Below are 21,191 nucleotides of genomic sequence, written 5' to 3'. Positions count from 1 at the left end.
GGTCTTCAGCTGTTATGCCTCGGTGACGTCATCAGGACACTGCCGAATTGGGAATATGGAGCCTCTAGCGTTGGGGGAAATGTAAAACATGGAGTGGACCACAGTCACCACTTCCACCACCACGAGAGAGAGAGAGAGAGAGAGAGAGAGAGAGAGAGAGAGAGAGAGAGAGAGAGAGAGAGAGAGAGAGAGAGAGAGAGAGAGAGAGAGAGAGAGAGAGAGAGAGAGAGAGAGAGAGAGAGAGAGAGAGAGAGAGAGAGAGAGAGAGAGAGAGGTGTTTAATGTGTCAGTGTCCGTACTAAACCAACAGTGCTCTGATAAACAGCCTCTTCACCCGCTGCAGGGCCACTGAACAGATGCAGAGTGAGAATAAATCATTCATTTCTCATAAAGGGATGTATCTGTGGGAAAACAATGAAAGCGCATTTCTGTACCATTTAAACCAAAGAGAAGCAAGCTTCAGATGCAGCGCTCCTCTTACTGTTGTTTTAGTCAAATCCAGTGTTTCAACAACAATTGAACAAATGAGTGGAAGTGTTGCATATAGACGTCATCTAAAAGGTTCATTCTTGAAATGTTTTGCATACTGTTATGAATCAAAAGACTTTATCAAAAGTCTTTTTCCCACAGAGCAGCTTTTATTACAAGCATCTGGGGAGGGTTTGTGTGCATAGCAACATACTTTCACAGAAGCAACAATTAACCACAAACGGAGTGATAATTTCTCTGGAAAAGCATTAAGTGAAGTCAGTGGCTACGATACGGTATCCCAGAGCAATCTTTTCTAATTGGTCCCCATAATCAAATTTTCAGCAGTTGCCACAGTCTGCAGCTATTTATGACAGCGAAAATTGTCTCGTAATGAGTATTAGAGGATTCATAATATTTTATGCAGGGCTGTTAATTATGTTTTCCTCATTTTGATTAAAAAAATAATTTACTCAAAAAATTGGATAGAAGCAACGGAAAACAGATTAGTCTGTCGGTTTAGACCCCAGCTACAATAAACATTTTAGAAATTGACCGTAATAAATTACATTACAAAGAGTATCATCATGGGTAATTCAAAATGCAAAAAAAATAAAATAAAATAAAAATCTGAAATTTTTATCATGGTTCCCACAAAAACAAAGCACAAGTGTTTTCGAAATTGATATGATAATCAGAAATGTCTCTTGAGCATAAAATCATCATGTTTGGATGATTTCTCATGAAGGATCATGTGACTGGAGTCATGATGCTGAAAAACAAAAAAATCATTTTTAAACTGTAAAATATTTACAATATTTCAAACTTTTTAACGGTATAGGGAAGTAGTTCCTGTTTCTTTAACTATGAGCGGCACGCTATCAGACTATTTTAATACCTATGTCCTTCGTTATATATGTGTGTTTTCTGAGTGGCGGTTTCGCTCTACTCTACAGATGATGAGGTTAAGGTACATGACAGCATCTGAACACAGCATCTGTGTTTATGAAGGCCAAAATTAACAAAAATTAACAGTATGTGAGCCATTTACTGTCTTAAAAGGAAAAAAAGTGATTATGTTTTAATGTTTTTTGTAAATGGGTATGTTTATGTGAAAAAAAAAATGAATCACGCATTCAATATCTCTGTTAATTTGTGGAGAAGAGAAGATGAGTATATCTAGTTGTTCACACTTACATGTTCTGTTAAACCAAAAGATATATTTAGAAAATATTTAGAAAACCTTACCTGGTTGCCTTAAAATTTTGAGTTCATTGAAATTAAAATTTTGAGTTAATACAGTAAACCTTTTTTGAGATTCAACAACCTTTATTCAAATATGATTAAAATATTTTGTAAGCATATTGGGTAATTGTGTGTGTTTTATTTCCGATGATGCAGTGAAACATGCCAAATAGTGCTATTTTCATGGTTCAGATACAATAATATTTTGAGTTTCTATTTATTAAACAAATTTCCTTCATTGTATCAACTCAAATTTTTAATTTCAATAAACTCAAAATTTTAAGGCAACCAGGTTACTTACCTTATAAATTAAACCAACAAAAAACAACAACAAAATTTTTACAGTGCAGATCTATGGCATCCAGGGTAATGTCGGCAAACCACCACGTAGGACGAGCCAAATCCAACAGGAGTAAATGTTGAAGTAGGAGGAAGATGTCTTAGGCCAGTAAGTTTCAGCGCCCGCCTCCCATGCAGTTTGCAGGCGGTTTGAACCAAAGGGGCTACACAGCAAAAACATAAAACCACAGCTGCCCAATTGACTGCAAAAATTAAATATGCATCTCAACTCCTATGTCCACCAAAACTGTTTGTCGAGTCAATATTCATTGTCAGGCTGCTATAGCCAAACCTTTGGTCATTCGTCCCAATGCCAAGGTGGCAACAGTGTTAATCGTAGGCTGTGGACAGTGTGAAATATGCATTGTGCTCTGATGAGTCCACCTTTCCTGTCTTTCCCATATCTGTGGGAGTTACGGTGGGGAGAAGCCCCAAAGAGGCTGAACACTCGGACTGTTGCATGTCCAGAGTGAAGCACACTCTGTAAAAAATTATTTAGAAAAAAGTTACCTGGTTGCCTTAACATTTTGAGTTCATTGAAATTAAAATTTTGAGTTAAAAATTTGTGAGATTCAACAACCATTATTAAAATATTATTAAAAGATTTTGTAAGCATATTGGGTAATTGTGTGTGTTTTATTTCCGATGATGCAGTGAAATATGCCAAATAGTGCTTTTTAATGATTTATCAAATTTTGTATTATTAATTAATTAATTAATTATTATTATTTGTATTATTTGTAAATTCATTAATTAATTATACACTGTAAAAAATTATTTAGAAAAACAGTTACCTGGTTGCCTTAAAATTTTGAGTTAATTGAAATTAAATTTTTGAGTTAATACAATGAACATTTTTTGAGATTCGACAACCTTTATTAAAATATTATTAAAAGATTTTGTAAGCATATTGGGTAATTGTGTGTGTTTTATTTCTGATGACGCAGTGAAACATGCCAAATAGTGCTATTTTCATGATTTATCACATTTTTATGTGGTTTAGATACAATAATATTTTGAGTTTCTATTTATTAAACAAATTTCCTTCATTGTATCAACTCAAATTTTTAATTTCAATAAACTCAAAAATTTAAGGCAACCAGGTCACTTACTTTTTTAAGTTAAACCAACAATTTTTTTTTTTTTTTTACAGTGCAGGCTGATCAGTGATGGTTTAGGCCAACCCATTCTGGAGGACCATGTGCACCTAACGGTTCAAACATTGTACCTGAAGGGGGTGCTGTGTGTCAGAATGATAATGCACCACAACACAAAACGATGATGGTTTGATGAATAAGTTGAACATCTCCCATGGCCTGCACCGTCACCAGATCTGAATCTGTTGAGCCACATTGCGGTAGAAAGTCAGAAAAGTTTTCTTCCAGCAGCATGACATTGTGACCTGGACCCTGTTTTGAAAGGAATGGCTCAAAATCCCTCTGGCCACTGTGAAGGACAGATATGATGCTTTTTTGGCCGCAAAACAAGGCCCAGACCCATACTAATAAATGATTGTGGTCCAAAACCAGGCGTTTCAGTTACATTATCCAAACCCATCACGGGAGGAATGTCATGTTTTCTTAATTTTTAATTAAATTTTTATTTTTTTAATGAAAGTCATTAACATTTCCACTACATTTTGTGGTGAAAATGGAATTTATAGAATTATTTGTGTTGCCAGTACTGGGTGTATTTTTAGGATGCATTGTAATATATTTTAATTTTTTTTAACAAGACCATAGATTGATCTGAAAAGATGCAAAAACATTTTTTTTTTTTTAATAAAATAAAACTTTATATTTAGTCATATTTTCCTGAGATAGTTATTCATTGACGCTGTTGTCTCCTTGCTAAAAAGTTGTCTTTCGAGAAAAAGAAAAAAAGAAAAGAAAAAAGATTAGCGGGAATTACGCCACAACTACGAGTCAGTCTTGTTCTGAGTAAAAATGTATATAATTATCAAACAAAAAATCGAACAAAAAAATAATAATACAGAAACTGTTTATTTTCTTTAACCTTTAATATTTTAAACGTGAATAGCATGCATATAGGCTATTTTAAATTGACCTTCATATAACAAAAAATAATAATAATAATAATAATAATAATAATAATAATAATAATAATAATAATAAATAATAATAATAATAATAATAATAATAAATCTGTGCGTTTTAATAAAAATATACTAAAGGAACATACCCATTATACAAAGTTTCAAAATGGCTATTGTTACTTTTACTTTACTCTGGCCGAAATTATAGCTACCATGGTAATTGTTTTGTGAGGGACTGTCCGGTCGGCGGTCGTCCGGTGACGCTGGTGTCCCACATGACAGAAAGTTTCTCATATCTCCCCCTCGCGGTTCATGAGTTCAGTGATGGTGGAAAATGGCGGCTAGATGAGTCTTTCCACTCCTACAGAGAAAAGAAAAAGTGTGTGGAAAAACTCTGGATATATATATTTGGAATAGAGACAACAACACTCACGGGCGTCTCACAACACCTTCATCAGTGAGGATGTCGCGCTGGGTGCCCACGAAGAAAGAGAAGTACGGAGTAGGTGAGTAAAGAAGGAAACTTGCATGAACTAAAACTTATTTTAGTCCTGTTAGAAAAGTTTTGGGACAAATAGTGTTTCTATATTTCCATGCCGGTTAGGATTAGTTGAGGATGTTTTGTGCCGAAGTGTTTTTATGATTGTGGGACAGTGTAATCAATGCGCTATTATATATGTGATAATGTGAGATATGTGAGGGTGAGATTGACACAGACGCGCCTAGTTCCAGTGTTTCCTGCGCGGCGGCCTGAATGGAACTCATGGATACATTGTTGCTCATTGTTGCTCGCGCGCTGATACTTTGTAACAAGTTTTCGCATCTGATACGTTCTAAGAACTTTCCGAGCTTGTTGTATTTTCCCGCGGAAGATTCTTAACTGCAGCAGCCGCCGCCGCTGCTTTCTTTCGCTCGACTGTTTTGTTTGTGTTTCTGGGATCCCACTGTTATGGATAACCTGGAGATATTAGAGTAATTAAAAACTGTGATTTCCTGTCAGCTATATACATGGCCTGACATATTTTCGTGGGCACTCGCTGATATTGAGTGTTTGTACGTAGGCTATACTTTTTTAAATCTATATCCAGTATTATTATCACTGGAAAAGTCATGGAAATGCGTGGGAAGCCTGATGTAAACAAACTCATTTTATTGGGCTACTCTATACGTACGTTAGTCTCCAATATGGGCTAGGCTTATTTGTTCCTATCTGGGTGTTTTAATTTAGAGAATGAATTTTAAAAACATTTTAAGTAAAGAAAAAATGTAAGAGCAAGACTGCATTGGTCAGCTTTCAGCATCATTGGTTAGTGTTAGGTCATGATTTTCTTTTAGGCTTTCTCAGACAATATGCTATTACCAACATATCTGTGATAGTTCATGTCTTTCATCATTCCGAGTTTCCTCATGACTTGCTGTACATTTAAGTCAGAAAAAACTACTACGTCCTTGGTCCGTATCTGTCCAAACATGTTTAGAACTAGATGTTAACCAAACACATCAGTAAAGGAAAGTAGAGCCGTATTTTCCAGGCGTTTCTTCCTTCTCGTGTATAATGATAGGCTGGATTGTTGACATGCTATTCATCGTGCATTGCCCCATTCCTCCAGCTGTGACTGACAGCTCTGCGTTGACATGCCATTATTAGTCATGCAATTTTGCGCTGAATGATACTGTTGGTGTTTTCTTGACCGAACCGTTTCCTTGAACAAACATAATAGTTGTTTACATTCCAAAAGTTTGCTTAGAAAAAGTTTAGGGATGATTATAAGATATCACAGAATCTTAATCCCATCTCAACTGGAGAAGAACTTTATGGGTTGCATTAAATGTTTGGATCAGTAGGATCTTTTATAGGCAGCAAACTCCGTCTAGCCCATATTTCTGGATTTATCTGTTATTTATCTGTTATTCTGGAGTCCTTGACAGACTCGAAATATCTCCGGCGTTCGTGTTGGAGAGAAACTTCTGTTCTGCTTGAGTTATTCTGCTCTTTTGAAATATTGTGGTCTCTACCTGTTTGTGTTACTCGGTGCTTTTATAGTGACTTCCACTCTGAGCTGAAAGGAGCACGAGGAGGTGTGTAGAAATGTCTAGTCTTTGTTGTGTGTGTGTGTGTATTTTTACCCTGAGGGTGGTTGAATTTCACTCTGTAATGTTTAAATAGTTTTGCCTCCGTATTGGTGTAATTTAAATTCTCAAGTGCACTAGACTGAGGTGAAGCCTTTTCTCAACACGGCAGGTAAGAGGAACATGTTCAAGCACATTTATGTGTGCTGTTCCTGCTGAAAGTGTCATCATTTCTGACTGCTTCCAGATTTTACACAGATGTTTGATTTATTTGGATGTGTATTGACTTTTTGTATAGTGTTATTATACCTTGCATCATTCTTTAAGATACACCATGATGTGTTGGTGAAATTTCACAATAGACAGATTTGTTCTGTGTGTGTTCCCTTTTTCCCTGGTATGATGAACGTTCAATTTAGGATCCTGTGCTGCATCAATCCATCCCGTAATATCCGTCATCACTCAGATTAATGCACAGCTCAGATTGACATTACTGCTTGTGTGTAAGGGTGCGTTCACACTCGTCATGTTTGGTTGGATTAAAACGATCTCTGGTGTGATATAGTTAGCTCGGTTAGTGCGGTTCATTTGGACATATGTGAACACTGCCATCCGAACCCTGGTGCAGCAAACAAGCAGACCGAGATTTCTAAAAAGATGGGTCTCGTCCACTTTCAAACGAACTCTGGTGTGGTTCGATTGATATATGAACGCAACACGGACCAAATATATGTAAACGAAACAAAAACAGGACGTGATATCACAAGATGTACTTTATTTTTTGATTTGAAAAGACGTAATGTGAGCGTACCTGGGTTTTCTCATCAAATGACCTGTGTTGCCAATTAGCCCATATAAAGGTCATACAAATTAGCTTTAAAATCAACAAATAAAGCTGTAAAAAATACTGCATGTGTGCTTAACTGTTCAATTCTTTCTATATCAACTAAACTAACTTCATAACTTGTTATTCTCTTCTTGTATTTAGCCATAGTTAAATGTGACTGTACACCTTAAATTATATTTAAGAATATTTTCAAGACTCAATTTACAATTTACAATAGGTTGATTGACACGTCTGACATAGCCTGATGGGGTCTGTATCGTTTTTAATCGTACTTTTAAACTTCGGGTTTCGGATAGTAACCTGAGAACAAAAAGAACTACAAAATTCGACTGCTTTACGGCGTATACGTCACTTCCACCAACACACACACTTCCTTAAATTCGGACGTGCGAGCCCAACTTTGTTCGTCGGATAATATAGTCATGTCCGAAGCAGCACAGACAAATAAGAAAGAAAAGGTTTTGTTGGAGGAAAGCAATAAGAGGAAATGAAAAAGTGCTGTGATTAAAGGCAGGACGAGGATCAACATGTGACCAGCGTTTGCTCGTTGGCGTGAGCTGAAGGAGGCGTGCCCGACCGATGCTGTCCTGCTTGTTACGGTGATTACCTACCACTCAAACATTGAACTGAAGTATCATATAGATTCTGTAAAACGCTAACCAATAGACTACTATAATGACGCTGGCTTGTAAACGTGAGCATCGTGATTATTTGTCGTTTGAAAAAAATAAAACCCATGAAATTATATTATTGAGACATGCTGAAACATCTGCCACTGACTGTACCTGGGATGAAGACATTTCACACGCGCCGCCGGAAGAACACCTGCATGTGAACTCCTCCTGCAGTGTTCAGGGGAACTGTTAGTGCTGCACCGACCCGCTGGTTCCGCTTTTATGAAGTTATTTGGCCCGCCCCGCACCACTTGTATATATTTTTACAACCTGCCCCGCACCCGCGACCATTAAATAGACATACGGGGTCCGCGGGTTACGAGACGACCCGCGCATCACTAGTTCAGGGATATCAGGGTTGTCATGTCAACAAATGCACGAGCGATGGCATCCCCTGATGTAGGATGACAGAGTGTTTCAATCTGTCTCTCTTGTCCACATTCAACCACTTCTGTCCTGATTTATTCAAGGGGAGGGTCAATGAGCGGGTAAATATATATATTTATTTCTAATTTTTGTATCTCATGGACAAAATAAGCGTGTGCAATTTGCATATGAATGCAAAAAGAGACGATCATTGCTTTAGTTTCAGCTCTTTTTGGTTTTTCATCTTCAAACCAAACTTTTGTCTCCAGCTGACAAAATTAAAATCCAGCTAACACGCTTCCCATAATGTCTTTTGCGCTGTTTGAACACATCCGACTTAACACTACGAAACCAATCCGGTCGAATGTGTTTGACTACCTCTGGAAGTGTTTGAAAGTGGGCAAGCTCAAAACGTTTTAGACCCCGTTAACACTTGAATTTATCATTGTAATCTTATGATCTGATCAACCGAAACGCAGGTGTAACCCGGGGCTCTGTTGCGTCGTCGGTTCCAGCAGATCCCGCGCTCATGATCAAAGATTCCCTCAGGAAGATCCTTAAATCAGACATAACTCGTACTCTGTGATCAACATTGTGGTTTTCAAAGTCATTTCATTGATCAAATAACCAGTCAGTCAAATAACTTAAACTGGAGACGGTAATGAATGGAAATGATTAAACACAGAGAGTCAGTGTTGGGTTAGTTGTTCTACTCTCGGCATCAAAATGCATTGGCTAAAGTTTAATTTACATTGATTACTACAGCCCCTTTCACACCGCGATTCCGGCAAATACACGGATAATGCGACCCGGCATTTGTTCCCGGTCCACTTGATTTGGTCCATTCACACTGCCAGCGAAATACCGTAATATGTGCGCTTTCACACACAACCCGTAACGGTCCCGGGTCGAGTTGACATGTGACATCCTGATGTGACGTATAACAGCGAGCGATCTCCGCTTCAGCACGGATAGTAAGGAGCTCCGTGGCCTCGACTTGTGTCCAGTTTGCGCACGTTTCTGCTTGTTTAATTTTAGTTTCTTTTGTATACGAACACTCTCTGCGTTTAAAACACCGACTAGCTCTTCTGGCACTGCAGGGTTGTATTATTGAAAAAACAATCTCTAGGAGTCGCACGATAACTACGTACACGTTGCGGCATTAGTTTCGGCTTTTGTTCACACAGCGCGCGTCCTGGGTCGAATACCGCAATATTACTAGGTCCCCGACCCAGGTTCAATTCGGTAATCAATGCCGGGACGTGGTTGCTTTCACACAGAAGGCGACCCAGCAATGTTCCGGGAATATTGCGGGTCCGACGTGCAGTGTGAAAGGGGCTTAAGACTGTCCTTTTTCAGCAAAGTTCTGCATGTTTAAAATCCCTGCCAAGCCACATAAAAGTGCATGGCTGTTCAGATCTGTCGGTATATGGTTTTGACAGTAACGGGTTAATTTCACATCCTCTTTTTTTGGATTCCCTGCGCACCTCCGTCTCTCTGCATGAGTAAGTCCTGTGGTATTTGAGGAAGTGCTCTCTGAGAGAGGTGTGCTGCTTACTCGCTGCCGTCCCGTAGGAGTTTCCAAAGCCACTTTGATAGGCCTTGTGTGAGTGTAGGTTGTTCCATTCATTCAGGACTGTGAAGAATAGAAATGAAGTTTGCTTTGGGAGCTCCTCAGAACGATTTCTGGCTGAGAGAGATGGAGGCATTGTGTTGATGCATGAACAATAAAATGTTGTCCAATTACTCTGTTCACAGGCTTACCACATGAAACCTTTCGGATATGTGAACATTGGGGGATTTATGAATATATATATATATCTCTTTCGGCTTTTTATGATCTGCAATCAGTGTCTAGTCATTTATGTATTTGCTCTGCACTGATTTTCTTTTCTAATCAGAGGAAATATTGTTTCATCCGAACAGCTGTTGTAGCCATATGGATTCAAAATGTTTTTCTTTATTATAAAGTCTAGTTGCAAATAATCAAGGTATGTTTTTTCGCACAGTGAGAATCATATTGAATAATTTTCTTTTATATGGATGGATAGATTTATGGATGGATGGATAGAATTTGAATCTTTGTGAATCTTTCATGAATATTTATGTTCATATAACTGATATTTCACATTTTCATAATAGGTTTAGTGTTTGAATCATTTCTCAGGTCCTGTTTCCTTTTCGTGCTTTGGTTAGTCATTTCAGTAACCTGATGCCTGATGGTAATTTACAACCACTTACATTGTAGTTTGTTTCCTCAGGTTTGAGTTGTGTCTGGCATCTTTTGCATATCTTTATGATGTGTTTGCCAGTGAATTAATGCTTGCACTAATATGGATGATTACATACTTGCCTGATTAAAGGCGTGGAGGTAATCGTTGGTTAAGAGCTTTAAGGAGAACCAGCCATTTGGAATCGCATCCAGTTCCGGAAGGCATCCTGCAAAAGATGCCAGCTCTGCACTTACATGAAATGTCTGGCATATGCTGAAAGTCGTTTTTTCAGTGTTTTTGTGTTTGTGATTTGTCTTTTGAAAGGTCGTCTCTGAACTGGAGAGGCTCAGCTGAACTTCCTGCATCCTGTAAATATTCTGGCATTCCACAGACATGCTTGAAATATTTGCACGTCTCACCAAAAAACGTCTTAGTCGCCCACTCAACAGCGACAGTTACTGAATGGAATGGAATTTTGTTAGTTTTAGTTAAACAAATGGACATCACATACTGTGCTTTTTTTTTTTTTACAAAGTTATTTTTTATATATATTCTTAAAGCTGCACTGTGTAACTTTTTTAGTTTATTCTTAGCTAAAAACATTTAGTTCTTTCAAAAATATATGTGCTCATTAATGTATATTTACTTCTTTCAAGTAATAAAGTATTTTCATAAGTTTATAATATGCCATTGAAAATACATACGGGTGAGGGGTTCGAATGCTGGTCGCCATGTTGGCTCTCCATCTAGAAAGTACATTAGCCAAAGTGGGACATACCCGTAAATTCAAGCTTCGCCTTTCGCGTTTTTAAACTCGATGGCAGTCATGAACGAGGTCGAACTGGAAGCCATGTTAATCTTAGACTAAATCAGCCACCGTAGGAGTTAAAACAAAATTGAGAGGAACAGAAACTAATATTCACTGGATTGTCATATACCTTTACACCGCTAGATGGGGGAAAATATCACACAGTGTAGCTTTAATAATAGTTTAATGTGATTCATTCATTAAAAGAGACCAAAATATCAGATACTTGGACCAGTGCCCAGAACACCCTAGAAACCACATATCAATGTGCTAATGTATTTAGAAACACCTTAGAAACTGCATAAGAGCTGCACAATTCTGGATAATCGTCAGTTTACGTAACATGGAAACTGGGAATGCATGCGTGTGTAACAGTATAATGGATCCGTGCAGCTCTTAAAGTGACAGCAGCCTAATACATCTGCTGCAGTCATTATTGTTAATCAAACAACTTTTACTTACATTAATTAACATATAATCTTTTTTGAAGTATTGATCATTGTGAAATTTAACTGATATTTAAAATGACTCATATCATGGAATAAGACTTTGATAGTATCACCCACCTATAGTGTTAAATATTCATGATTTCAATATTAAGTAAAATAATCGTGATTATAATTTTTGCCATAATCAATAGCCCTAATTTGAAGCACCAAGTTACTTTCAAAAGGTAATTTCTTCTATTTTGATCCCTACCCAGTGTTTATATTCCAGCTATAAACTTTTATCCCAGTACTTCTGTGTTTAAATTACTGTAAGACAGAAATATCTGGTTCATACCTGTACATGACAATGGCGATCTCTGCACCAGCGGCAATGGCAATTCACATTTCAATGTTCACTGTGATGGTGCTTGTCGAAGGTTTAATAGTCAGAGCCGAATCGCTGTCATTTCACAAATGGGAATACGATCAAATGGTTTTATTTATTTTTGAATCGAGATTGCAATCTTTTAACTATTACTCATGCGGCTCTAGCATTGCAACAAGCTGGAATTATTTTTGTGCACCCCCTTAAGATTTTTTCTCTTTTTTCAGTCTTTTGTTCTTTTTTTCCTTCTTTCTTTCTGTCATAACTTCAGATCTGTCATTCAGCACAATAACTTACTGTTTGATTGGTGACATCCTCAGATTTGTAGATATATGATTTATGCCACTCATCTTCACATAACAATCTTGAAGACAAAAGCATGCAAATGTCATATCGGTTACCGCGTATTTGCAGTCGCGATCTAACGAGTGTTTGGAGTTTGACTGTGCTCATTGTGTACGTATGAAATGTGCCGAGCCACAGAGCGAGCTGCCGCTTGTCTCCTGTCCTTCACTCCTGTCACGTTACCGTCATTCAAACCCCTTTTGATTAAAGCTGAAGTGTTGTGTTGTAAACACGGCACCATTAATGTGCCATAGCACGTGGATGAGAAAAATTCTTTGAGTTTGGAGAGAAGCTTGACTTCTTTCCCCCTTCTTACTGTTTGTTGATCATTTGAGACTTTAGCTAAATAACAGCTGAAAGATTTTTCTTGCTTTATGAATCATTTATATTAGTGTGGCGCTGTAGAGACAGCATGTGCTTTCATATTGACAAGGCTAAATCAATCCATCTCAGAGAAACGAGATTAGCCAAAGAAGTAGTTTTTCTTAATGTGCAAAACTTTAGAGAAATCAAAATAGACCTTTTTTTAATGGAATCTTGCAGTATTTATTATAAATGACTTATCCATGCACATGAAGATTATAATTAACGTTCTCTTTTCTGATGATGAGGGCGGGGCACCTGTCACTCACATGAGATCCACCAATAGCAAACCACAACGATTTAACAATCCAAAAAATTGCCCTTGGACAAAATCAAGTCCTACCTTACAGAGAAGAAAAGAATATCGCTACTGCTGGCTCATGTCGACTTTAAGTGAGCAATTGTAATCATGATACTTGCCTTTGCAAACATCCCTGAATATAAACCGTTCTGTACTGAAGTGCATGGGAGCTAAAATGACTGGTTGCGTTGAGTCCTTACAAACTGCCACTTATCTCTCTGCTGTTATCACTCTTTTTCTGACAGTAGACAGTGTTGTTTACTTCGGTATTCTAGCGGTTTCTGCAGTGGCAGACAGGATTGGTCTACCCAACACTTTGGCTCCCCAGATAAGGAAATGCCACTTCCTTTGGCTTCAGTAAAGCCGCCAGTGAGAACTGCAGCTTGACTGAAGACAATAGTTCTGTTTGTACTCACACACACACAAGCGTATAATCTCTCATTATCTCCAGTGTGCTCCTGATTAACCTCAACCACAGTCTGGTCTGTTTTGGACCCTGTCAAATGAGAAGTGTCAGAAAGACTTGGGCTGGTGAGCGCGAGAACTCATGGAAGTGACGACACGATTGCGCTAATGGACTGCTTTTTAAACTTTAAAACCTTTTGCACAAATCAGACTTTAGAAGATGTGCCAACCAGATTAAATACAGAGTAGTTTTCGAATCAGCAGTTTGCGTCAACCCTTTACACTGTCACTTTAGACTGATACCAAGGCTACAGTGTCGTGCTGTGTCATTGTACATGCTATGTTTTGAATAATTAACTATTTTTAACAGAAACTGAATTTGGCTCTTTTTTGTGTTACATTTATTAAAGCTACACTGTGTAACTTTTTTTTAGTTCATTCTTAGCTAAAAACACTTAGTTCTTTTTAAAAATGTATGTGCTCATTAATGTATATTTTTCAAGTAATAAAGTATTCTTGTAAGTTTATAATATGCCATTGAAAATACATACGGGTGAGGGGTTCGAATGCCGGTCGCCATGTTGCCCCTCCATCTTGAAAGTACATTAGCCAAAGAGGGACATACCCGTAAATTCAAGCTTCGCCTTTCGCGTTTTAACACTCGATGGCACCGTGTCGAATGTGAAGAGGGGGATTGCCATGTTAATTTTGGACTAAATCGGCCACCGTAGGAGTTCAAACGAAATCAGAATTTAGAGGAACAGAAACTAATATTCACTGGATGGTCATTTACCTTTACATCGCTAGATGGGGGGAAATATCACACAGTGTAGCTTTAATGAAATCATGATGGGATTTTTATGCAAAGAATTTGCGCTGTTCATATGCTAGTATTTAATTTTAATATCGTACATCAACACATTGTTATGAATACAAAGTAAAGTGTAAAATAAAAGTACACTGTTTTTAAACTACAAAAGTTTAACTTAAAAAAAAGTACAATTCCTGAGAAAAACTACTCAATTACAGTAACGAGAGTATTCGTAATTCGTTACTTTACACCACTGAGTTTAATATTCACAGATGCTACGCTAGTCTACATTGCAATTTATTTAAGTGTACTTTCCAAGATGTTATTTATTCTTCAAAATTGTTGCAAATTTTGTGAAAATCCACGCTGTACAGTAAATGCAGTTTTTTTTTTTAAACACTGGATTCAGAGATTTCTTCCACGTTTTCTGCATTGCAGAAATCATAGGGCCCTACATTATCATCCTTTGGAATGTAATGTTATTTGAAGTCCATGCTGTATCACTCTTTTCTCCTCATCATCTCACTAACACGCCAGTGGGCGGGGCCAACGTTACAATGACGCAACTGGGCTTGGAAACAATAAAAGCTATTTTTGGACTAGCAAGGATTTTTTTAGTTCTGAAACTTATAGGATATTTTTATAGTGTGATGATATCTTGTACCTGTACATGTCAAAAGCTAAAGGAAAAAGTGCAGTTTTAAAGGGATCATGAACTAACAATGTAATTTTTCCGTCCGCTAGAGGGGGCCTATTCAAAACGGGCGTAGTGTTGACGCCCAATTTGAGCGCAGAATCTTGAGACACGTGGTCTTCACCTCACAGCCGGTGGAAAATAGGACTCAGCAGAAATCATGTTCATGGATGCGGTTATTAATGTTACTGTAGTGTAAAGCAGAGCAGGGCCGAGTGTTGTGGAGCTGAGCACGGGCGCTGGAGCGATTGTTATACAAACACGCCTCGCGAGCGACGGGACTTTTATTATGACGACAGGTTACAGTCGCCGGCGCTATTTCTGCTTTTCCGGTCATGAGTAAGGCAGCTCTGTTTATTATATTAGATACATTTAAGTGTATCACCTCCCTCAGACGTCATGGCGCTTGGATAAAATAGCAATTTACACAAGAATTAGCAATCTCACAATTTACAAATACTGTAGTTCTAAACATTTGTGGTATTGTAAGAACTCAACTGAACAAAATATATAACACTGGCCTAGTGGTTTTTGGTTATTTTACTGCAAAAATACTACATAGTGCACCTTTAAAGAATCGATAAAAATAATATATTAACTGATTAATTTGCTCAGTATTATTCCAAGACAGTGGAGTCTTGTTAATCTAAAATTGCTGTTAACCACTCCATTATCAGTTTAGTTCTATTTAAGGGATTGTTCACTCAAAAATGAAAATGTGACGTTTATCCGTTTATCCCTCAGGGCATCCAATAGGTGTGTTTGTTTCTTCAGTAGAACACAAATTAAGATTTTTAACTCTAACCGTTGCTCGTATAATGCATATCAATGGGGTGTGTTTCTATGAGAGTAAAAAACACACAGACATACGAATCCATATTAAACACAGCGGCTCATGACGATACATTGATGACACAAAACAATCAGTTTCTGCGAGAAACCTAACATATTCTTTCTCCTTATAATAACATAAGTGTTGATAAGTGCAATGCACTCCATAATAGGGATGGCTCGATACCACAATTTTGGCTTCGGTACGGTACCACAATCTAATACCGAAGTACCGATATTAAATCGATACCACAAGGTCTGATATAAGCGCGGGTATATTGCACGCGAATGAGAACAATTATGCAAGTTTTGAGTTTATAAAGTGGGAAATTACCACAAATGTTTATTAGTAAATTAATCAGCAAAGCTTATCACATCAAATCAGTCATTTGAAAACTTTCTTGTGAGAAATAATTTCAGCAAAAATCTCTCAAAATTAGCAAATTGCTTCTGGTTTCAAATAGGGCTGTTTCGAATGCCATTTTTTGAGCTTCGAAGCTTAGGTGGCAATCAATATCGAATATTCGAAGCTTCGGTGGGTGGGGCTAAATATATAATAATAGTGTCGGTTTGCATTTGTATCATCTTTCATGACTTCACGTTTCACTCTTCGGCATCGTAAATGTGTTGCGGCAGACCCAGTGGAGTGCAGTGTTGCATTTGGTGCAATATGATCAGGTGGCACACATTCTTTAAATATTAATAAACATTTAATAATCTTTTAAATAGAACAGTTTCCGGTACGCATTACACGGGCAGGTTTATGCTCCGAAAACGGACAGTGCACAAGTGATACAAAACACAAAGTCTGTTGAGAGCAAGAACTTTAATAAGGTATTAATAACGAACCTTTCTTTAAAACAAATGAATCCCAAAACAGAAATTAAATTAGTAACACACAGTGATTTCAATGAACTGTAATAAATAAAAAATCCAGTAGCATGCTTATAAACTGTTGAATAAGAATAAATGAATTGTTTTTAAAATGACACAAAATGTAATATCTATTACAATTAGTTTTATTCTATATAAGGGATTTATTTTGTCTTATTCTGACTTTTTGTTAATTTAAATCTTTAAAATGCGCGATGCTTTTATTGAAAGCATGTTGCGGTGCTTTTTATTTATTTATTATTATTTCATGCATGAGTGAGAATGAGTCCGCGACGGAAGTCACGTGTTGAAAAAAAAAAAGAATATTCGAATCTCAAAACTGAAAATCGAATGCCACCTCACCGAACGAATATTCGAATATTCGATTATTCTAGTACAGCCCTAGTTTCAAAAGACATCGCACTACACTAAAGCAATCTGCATAATCCGATTCAACATGTCATGCTCGTCTCGGGATGGAGAACGGAAATCATTTGAACACGCAAGAGATTTTATAGCATTTCGTAAGTTACAGGAGATATGAGCTCATACGACACACACACACACACACGCCTGTCACTTAGTCACGCTCGCATATTACACATTAAGTTTCTTTAAACAGTCAAATACACAGAATTATGTACAAATGTCCGTCTTTAGTGAGTATTCACATAAACACAGGCGGTTGTGTCTAACGCGAATGTAAATAGTGCAATAGTACGCGTGCAAATATAATGAGATCTAAATGTCATTGGTTGAAACGAACGCTGGAGATTGTGATATTCGATCTAATGTTAGGCTATGTGTGTGCGTTGATCAGTGTTAAAAGAAAATAAATGTCTAAATGAGATGGTTTGAATGATCACTGACCTGTCGATCTCTTCAGAAGTCTTAAAGTCAGGATAGTGACAGATGCTTCTTGGCTAGGTTTGATGGTTCTTCATCAGTTTTATAAGCAAAGTCATTACAAATGTCACTTCTACTCCTTTCTTTATTAATTTGTTTTGGGCATCTTGAGTGAGATTCAACTGCTTTATCCATTTTGTTCATCTATGTTATTGTCACATTTGCCGGTTGTTTCGGGTCAGTTTGGGTAGAGCGCTGCCATCTAGCGGTGAACTTCGGAAAAGCAGCATATACTGAAATGTGCCAAATCATGATATCGTACCGTTTTAAATAAAATATATACCGGTATTTTTCCAGTACCGGTATACCGCGCATTCCTACTCCATAATCTAATGTTACCGATATGTCATTTGTGATGGCGACATTTATCTTGTCGTTAATATTTTTAAGAAGCTGCACCAAGTGTCTGGTTTATTTTAAACTTTAAATTTACTCTCTAAAATCTACTCTTTGTGTATAAGCACAGTAAAATATTGAGTGAAACATTTAATGTGTCTGTCCTTTCCGTTTTAGTTCTGTTGTGCATCTTACAAGTGAGAAGTCATGACGCATACCTGCCAACCGTTTGCAGATTTCAACCCAAACCACAAAAAAGTGTGGATGTCCTTAATCCAGGAGGTTTTAGATATATTGAGAATGTGTGTTATCATATATAAACATGCCTTTCTGGGCTGTGTTCGTAATGTAATCCCTCTTTAGGGATCTTTAGTTGTGTTTCTCAGTTTGCAGTAATGCCCGGCTGTAGATTAGTTTCCCTTAGAGATGTTCAAGCAATTCTTAATAGATTTTCAACATGAATTTTGAATAATCTGGGGATTAGGGAGTCGAGTTATGTGATATTATGAGCTTTGGTCTGAGAAGATGTGATAACTGGATTTCTCAAAGGGGAAACGCTCAGGGTTTAGGGTGAAGGAATATCGCTCTAATATAAAACCTTCCCATTAAAAGTATTTTTAATACATTTATGGTGATTCAATAACATGTTTAATGCAAACCTGTGCTTTATGTTTCTCAGTCACACTGGAGCAAATTACTGTGGCCTTTGGTGACACAATTAATGAACAAAAAACATGACAACCTCATGAAAATCAAGTTATTTCTGCTGTGACATAGGCTGATTAATCCATAGGGAGTAAATGTATCCAGAACATATCTTTATTAACGTACATTTTATTGCTATCTAGTGATATTGTTTATTGCCCAGCCCTAACTAAAAGTTGTGCATAATTAGGGCCCTATAATTTCCGCGATCACGGAATTGCGGACGGAATCGCGGAAGCATATTAACGCGGAATCTGCATATAAACGCGGAATCTGGTGTTAACGCAGATTTCCCCGGAATTTACATATTTGTAATGAAATTCTGTGTCGTGTGGGTGGAGAACGTATGTCTGAGGAAACTGCAGACCGGGGGAAGCAAATCTTCGCGACACAACCCCTCCCGTCATTTCAGCTCGCCCTTCAAAACAATGAAAGTATGGCGTAGTTGGTCTCCACGGCTCTGCTTTCGACAGAGAAAAAGTTAAGAAACTCGATGCTAACGGCGGTTTCACACTGCACGCGCAGGCGGCGCAGAAGCTTTGCATATGGAGCCGCGCGCTCGTTGTGCTCAGGCAGCATTGGTCGCGTGCGCAGCTGAACCGCGGCTCGTGTATTGCACAGACAGACAAATATTGTCCATTCCGTCAGATTTTCTGGTGTTCTGCTCGACCCCTGTCATCTCGTGCTTTGATTTATAATGGGCACATTAGGCAACAATACATATCTGCTGCAAATGCGACCGTTTTCACCTCTGTTCCAAACATATGCATTTAACATGCTGTATATGGGTAGTTTACATGATAAAAGTAACCTTAAAGGGGTACTTCAGCGCTGGGAAGATGAATCTGTATTTAAACTGGGTCATCAATGCAGTAGAAATGTGAAATTATTTTTGAATTTGGTGTCTTCTAGACTGAGAAAAGACAGAAAATGTATTTTTGTCCCATGGGGATGAAAGACTACAATTCCCAGAATGCTTCGCTGCCCTGTGAGGCCATTCCCAACGCCACCAACTTGATTACAGTGACTGAGTTAGAGAAGACACTACAATTAAAAACTGAACGTGTGTGTTCAATATAATGAGTGAGTCACCACGCGAGTCTCACAGCACTGAGCACTAACTGCAGGAGTGATGAGAGCTGAGGTAATCGCGACTACACTCGCGGCATACATTCACAACGCGAGTTCAGTCTGGCGCGTTTCAGTTCATGCCTTTACAAGCTTAACTTTCATAGAAATTAATTTGAGAAGTTAAAAGACTTACATTGCATGCACACCATAGCTCCGTTTAAATGAGTGCCTGTAGCTGAGCTGAGCTCTCCCTGCAAGCTGAGTGTAATCTCCCATCCCCCATACGCAGATTCATGCAGAACATGCATTCAAAACATGCGGTAATGGCTCCCTCTGCTGGCTGTAGTCTTTAGCCTTTAGGCAAACATTCCTCCTATGATGCAAAAATCGTCAATTTGCATCATAGGAGGAATTTTTCCAGAAATAAAATGCATAAATCTCTTGTCTTAGGGAGATATGAGGGGGGAAAGCACAATCATTTGAATATACTCCAGGGTTTCTACTGATACAAAGCCATATGCTAATCGCTGAAGTAACCCTTTAAAGGGGGGGTGAAACACTCAGTTTCAGTCAGTGTCATGTCAATCTTGAGTACCTATAGAGTAGCATTGCATCCTGCATATCTCCGAAAAGTCTTTATTTTTTTTATAATTATATAAGAAAGATGCGCTGTTCCGAGTCTTTCCGAAAAAAGCCGAGCGGGTGGGGGCGTGTCATGTGAGCGGAGCTAAATAATGACGTGTGCAGCAGCGCGCTGCAGTGAGGAAAGTGAGTCGCTCTGTGAGGAAAGTGATTCGCTCAGTGAGGAAAGTGATTCGCCCGCCGCGTGAGGAAAGTGATTCGCTCTGTGAGGAAAGTGATTCGCTCAGTGAGGAAAGTGATTCGCCCGCCGCGTGAGGAAAGTGAGTCGCTCTGTGAGGAAAGTGAATCGCCCGTCGCGTGAGGAAAGTGATTCGCTCTGTGAGGAAAGTGATTCGCTCAGTGAGGAAAGTGATTCGCCCGCCGCGTGAGGAAAGTGATTCGCTCTGTGAGGAAAGTGATTCGCTCAGTGAGGAAAGTGATTCGCCCGCCGCGTGAGGAAAGTGATTCGCTCTGTGAGGAAAGTGATTCGCTCAGTGAGGAAAGTGATTCGCCCGCCGCGTGAGGAAAGTGATTCGCTCTGTGAGGAAAGTGATTCGCTCAGTGAGGAAAGTGATTCGCCCGCCGCGTGAGGAAAGTGAGTCGCTCTGTGAGGAAAGTGATTCGCTCAGTGAGGAAAGTGATTCGCCTGCCGCGTGAGGAAAGTGAGTCGCTCAGTGAGGAAAGTGATTCGCCCGTCGCGTGAGGAAAGTGCTAAAACAGATCGACCGCCGGCCTATCAGTGGGTAAGTCAGTAGCTACTGGTTATATCACCTGTTTAGCATCCTACAAGCCAGCGCTTTGATGGGCGTAGGCTGTTGCTCTCTCTCTCCCTCTCTCTCTCTCACGCGCTTCCGGTAGAATTGTCCGTAAGGCCCATACAAGGAAATTCCGCCCCCACTAACGTCAATGGGGACGCATGATCTCAAAAAACTTGCCGAAACTTATGACTAACCGGAAGTAGTATTTTTGACAAAGAAATACTCCCATCAAACGTCCACCTTAACTTTTGAAACTTTGTCTATGTTTAGTA

General features: G+C 38.5%; 1 protein-coding gene across 2 annotated transcripts in view; it reads left to right on the top strand.

The window, feature by feature from the left end:
• Positions 1-4,435: 4,435 nt before the first annotated feature.
• dock1 (dedicator of cytokinesis 1) overlaps positions 4,436-21,191 on the top strand; it is a 305,592-nt gene continuing 288,836 nt past the window's right edge. For both annotated transcript variants that reach the window (XM_067430394.1, XM_067430393.1), the window contains exon 1: positions 4,436-4,614. In XM_067430394.1, the coding sequence (XP_067286495.1) occupies positions 4,572-4,614 (43 nt within the window). In that variant the 5' untranslated portion in view covers positions 4,436-4,571. The remainder of the gene's footprint in view (positions 4,615-21,191) is intronic.

This window comes from Pseudorasbora parva, chromosome 21, assembly GCF_024679245.1.
Source record: "Pseudorasbora parva isolate DD20220531a chromosome 21, ASM2467924v1, whole genome shotgun sequence".
Classification (NCBI taxonomy): domain Eukaryota; kingdom Metazoa; phylum Chordata; class Actinopteri; order Cypriniformes; family Gobionidae; genus Pseudorasbora; species Pseudorasbora parva.
Note: the sequence above shows the minus strand (reverse complement) of the source record. Positions and strands in the feature narration are given on the sequence as shown.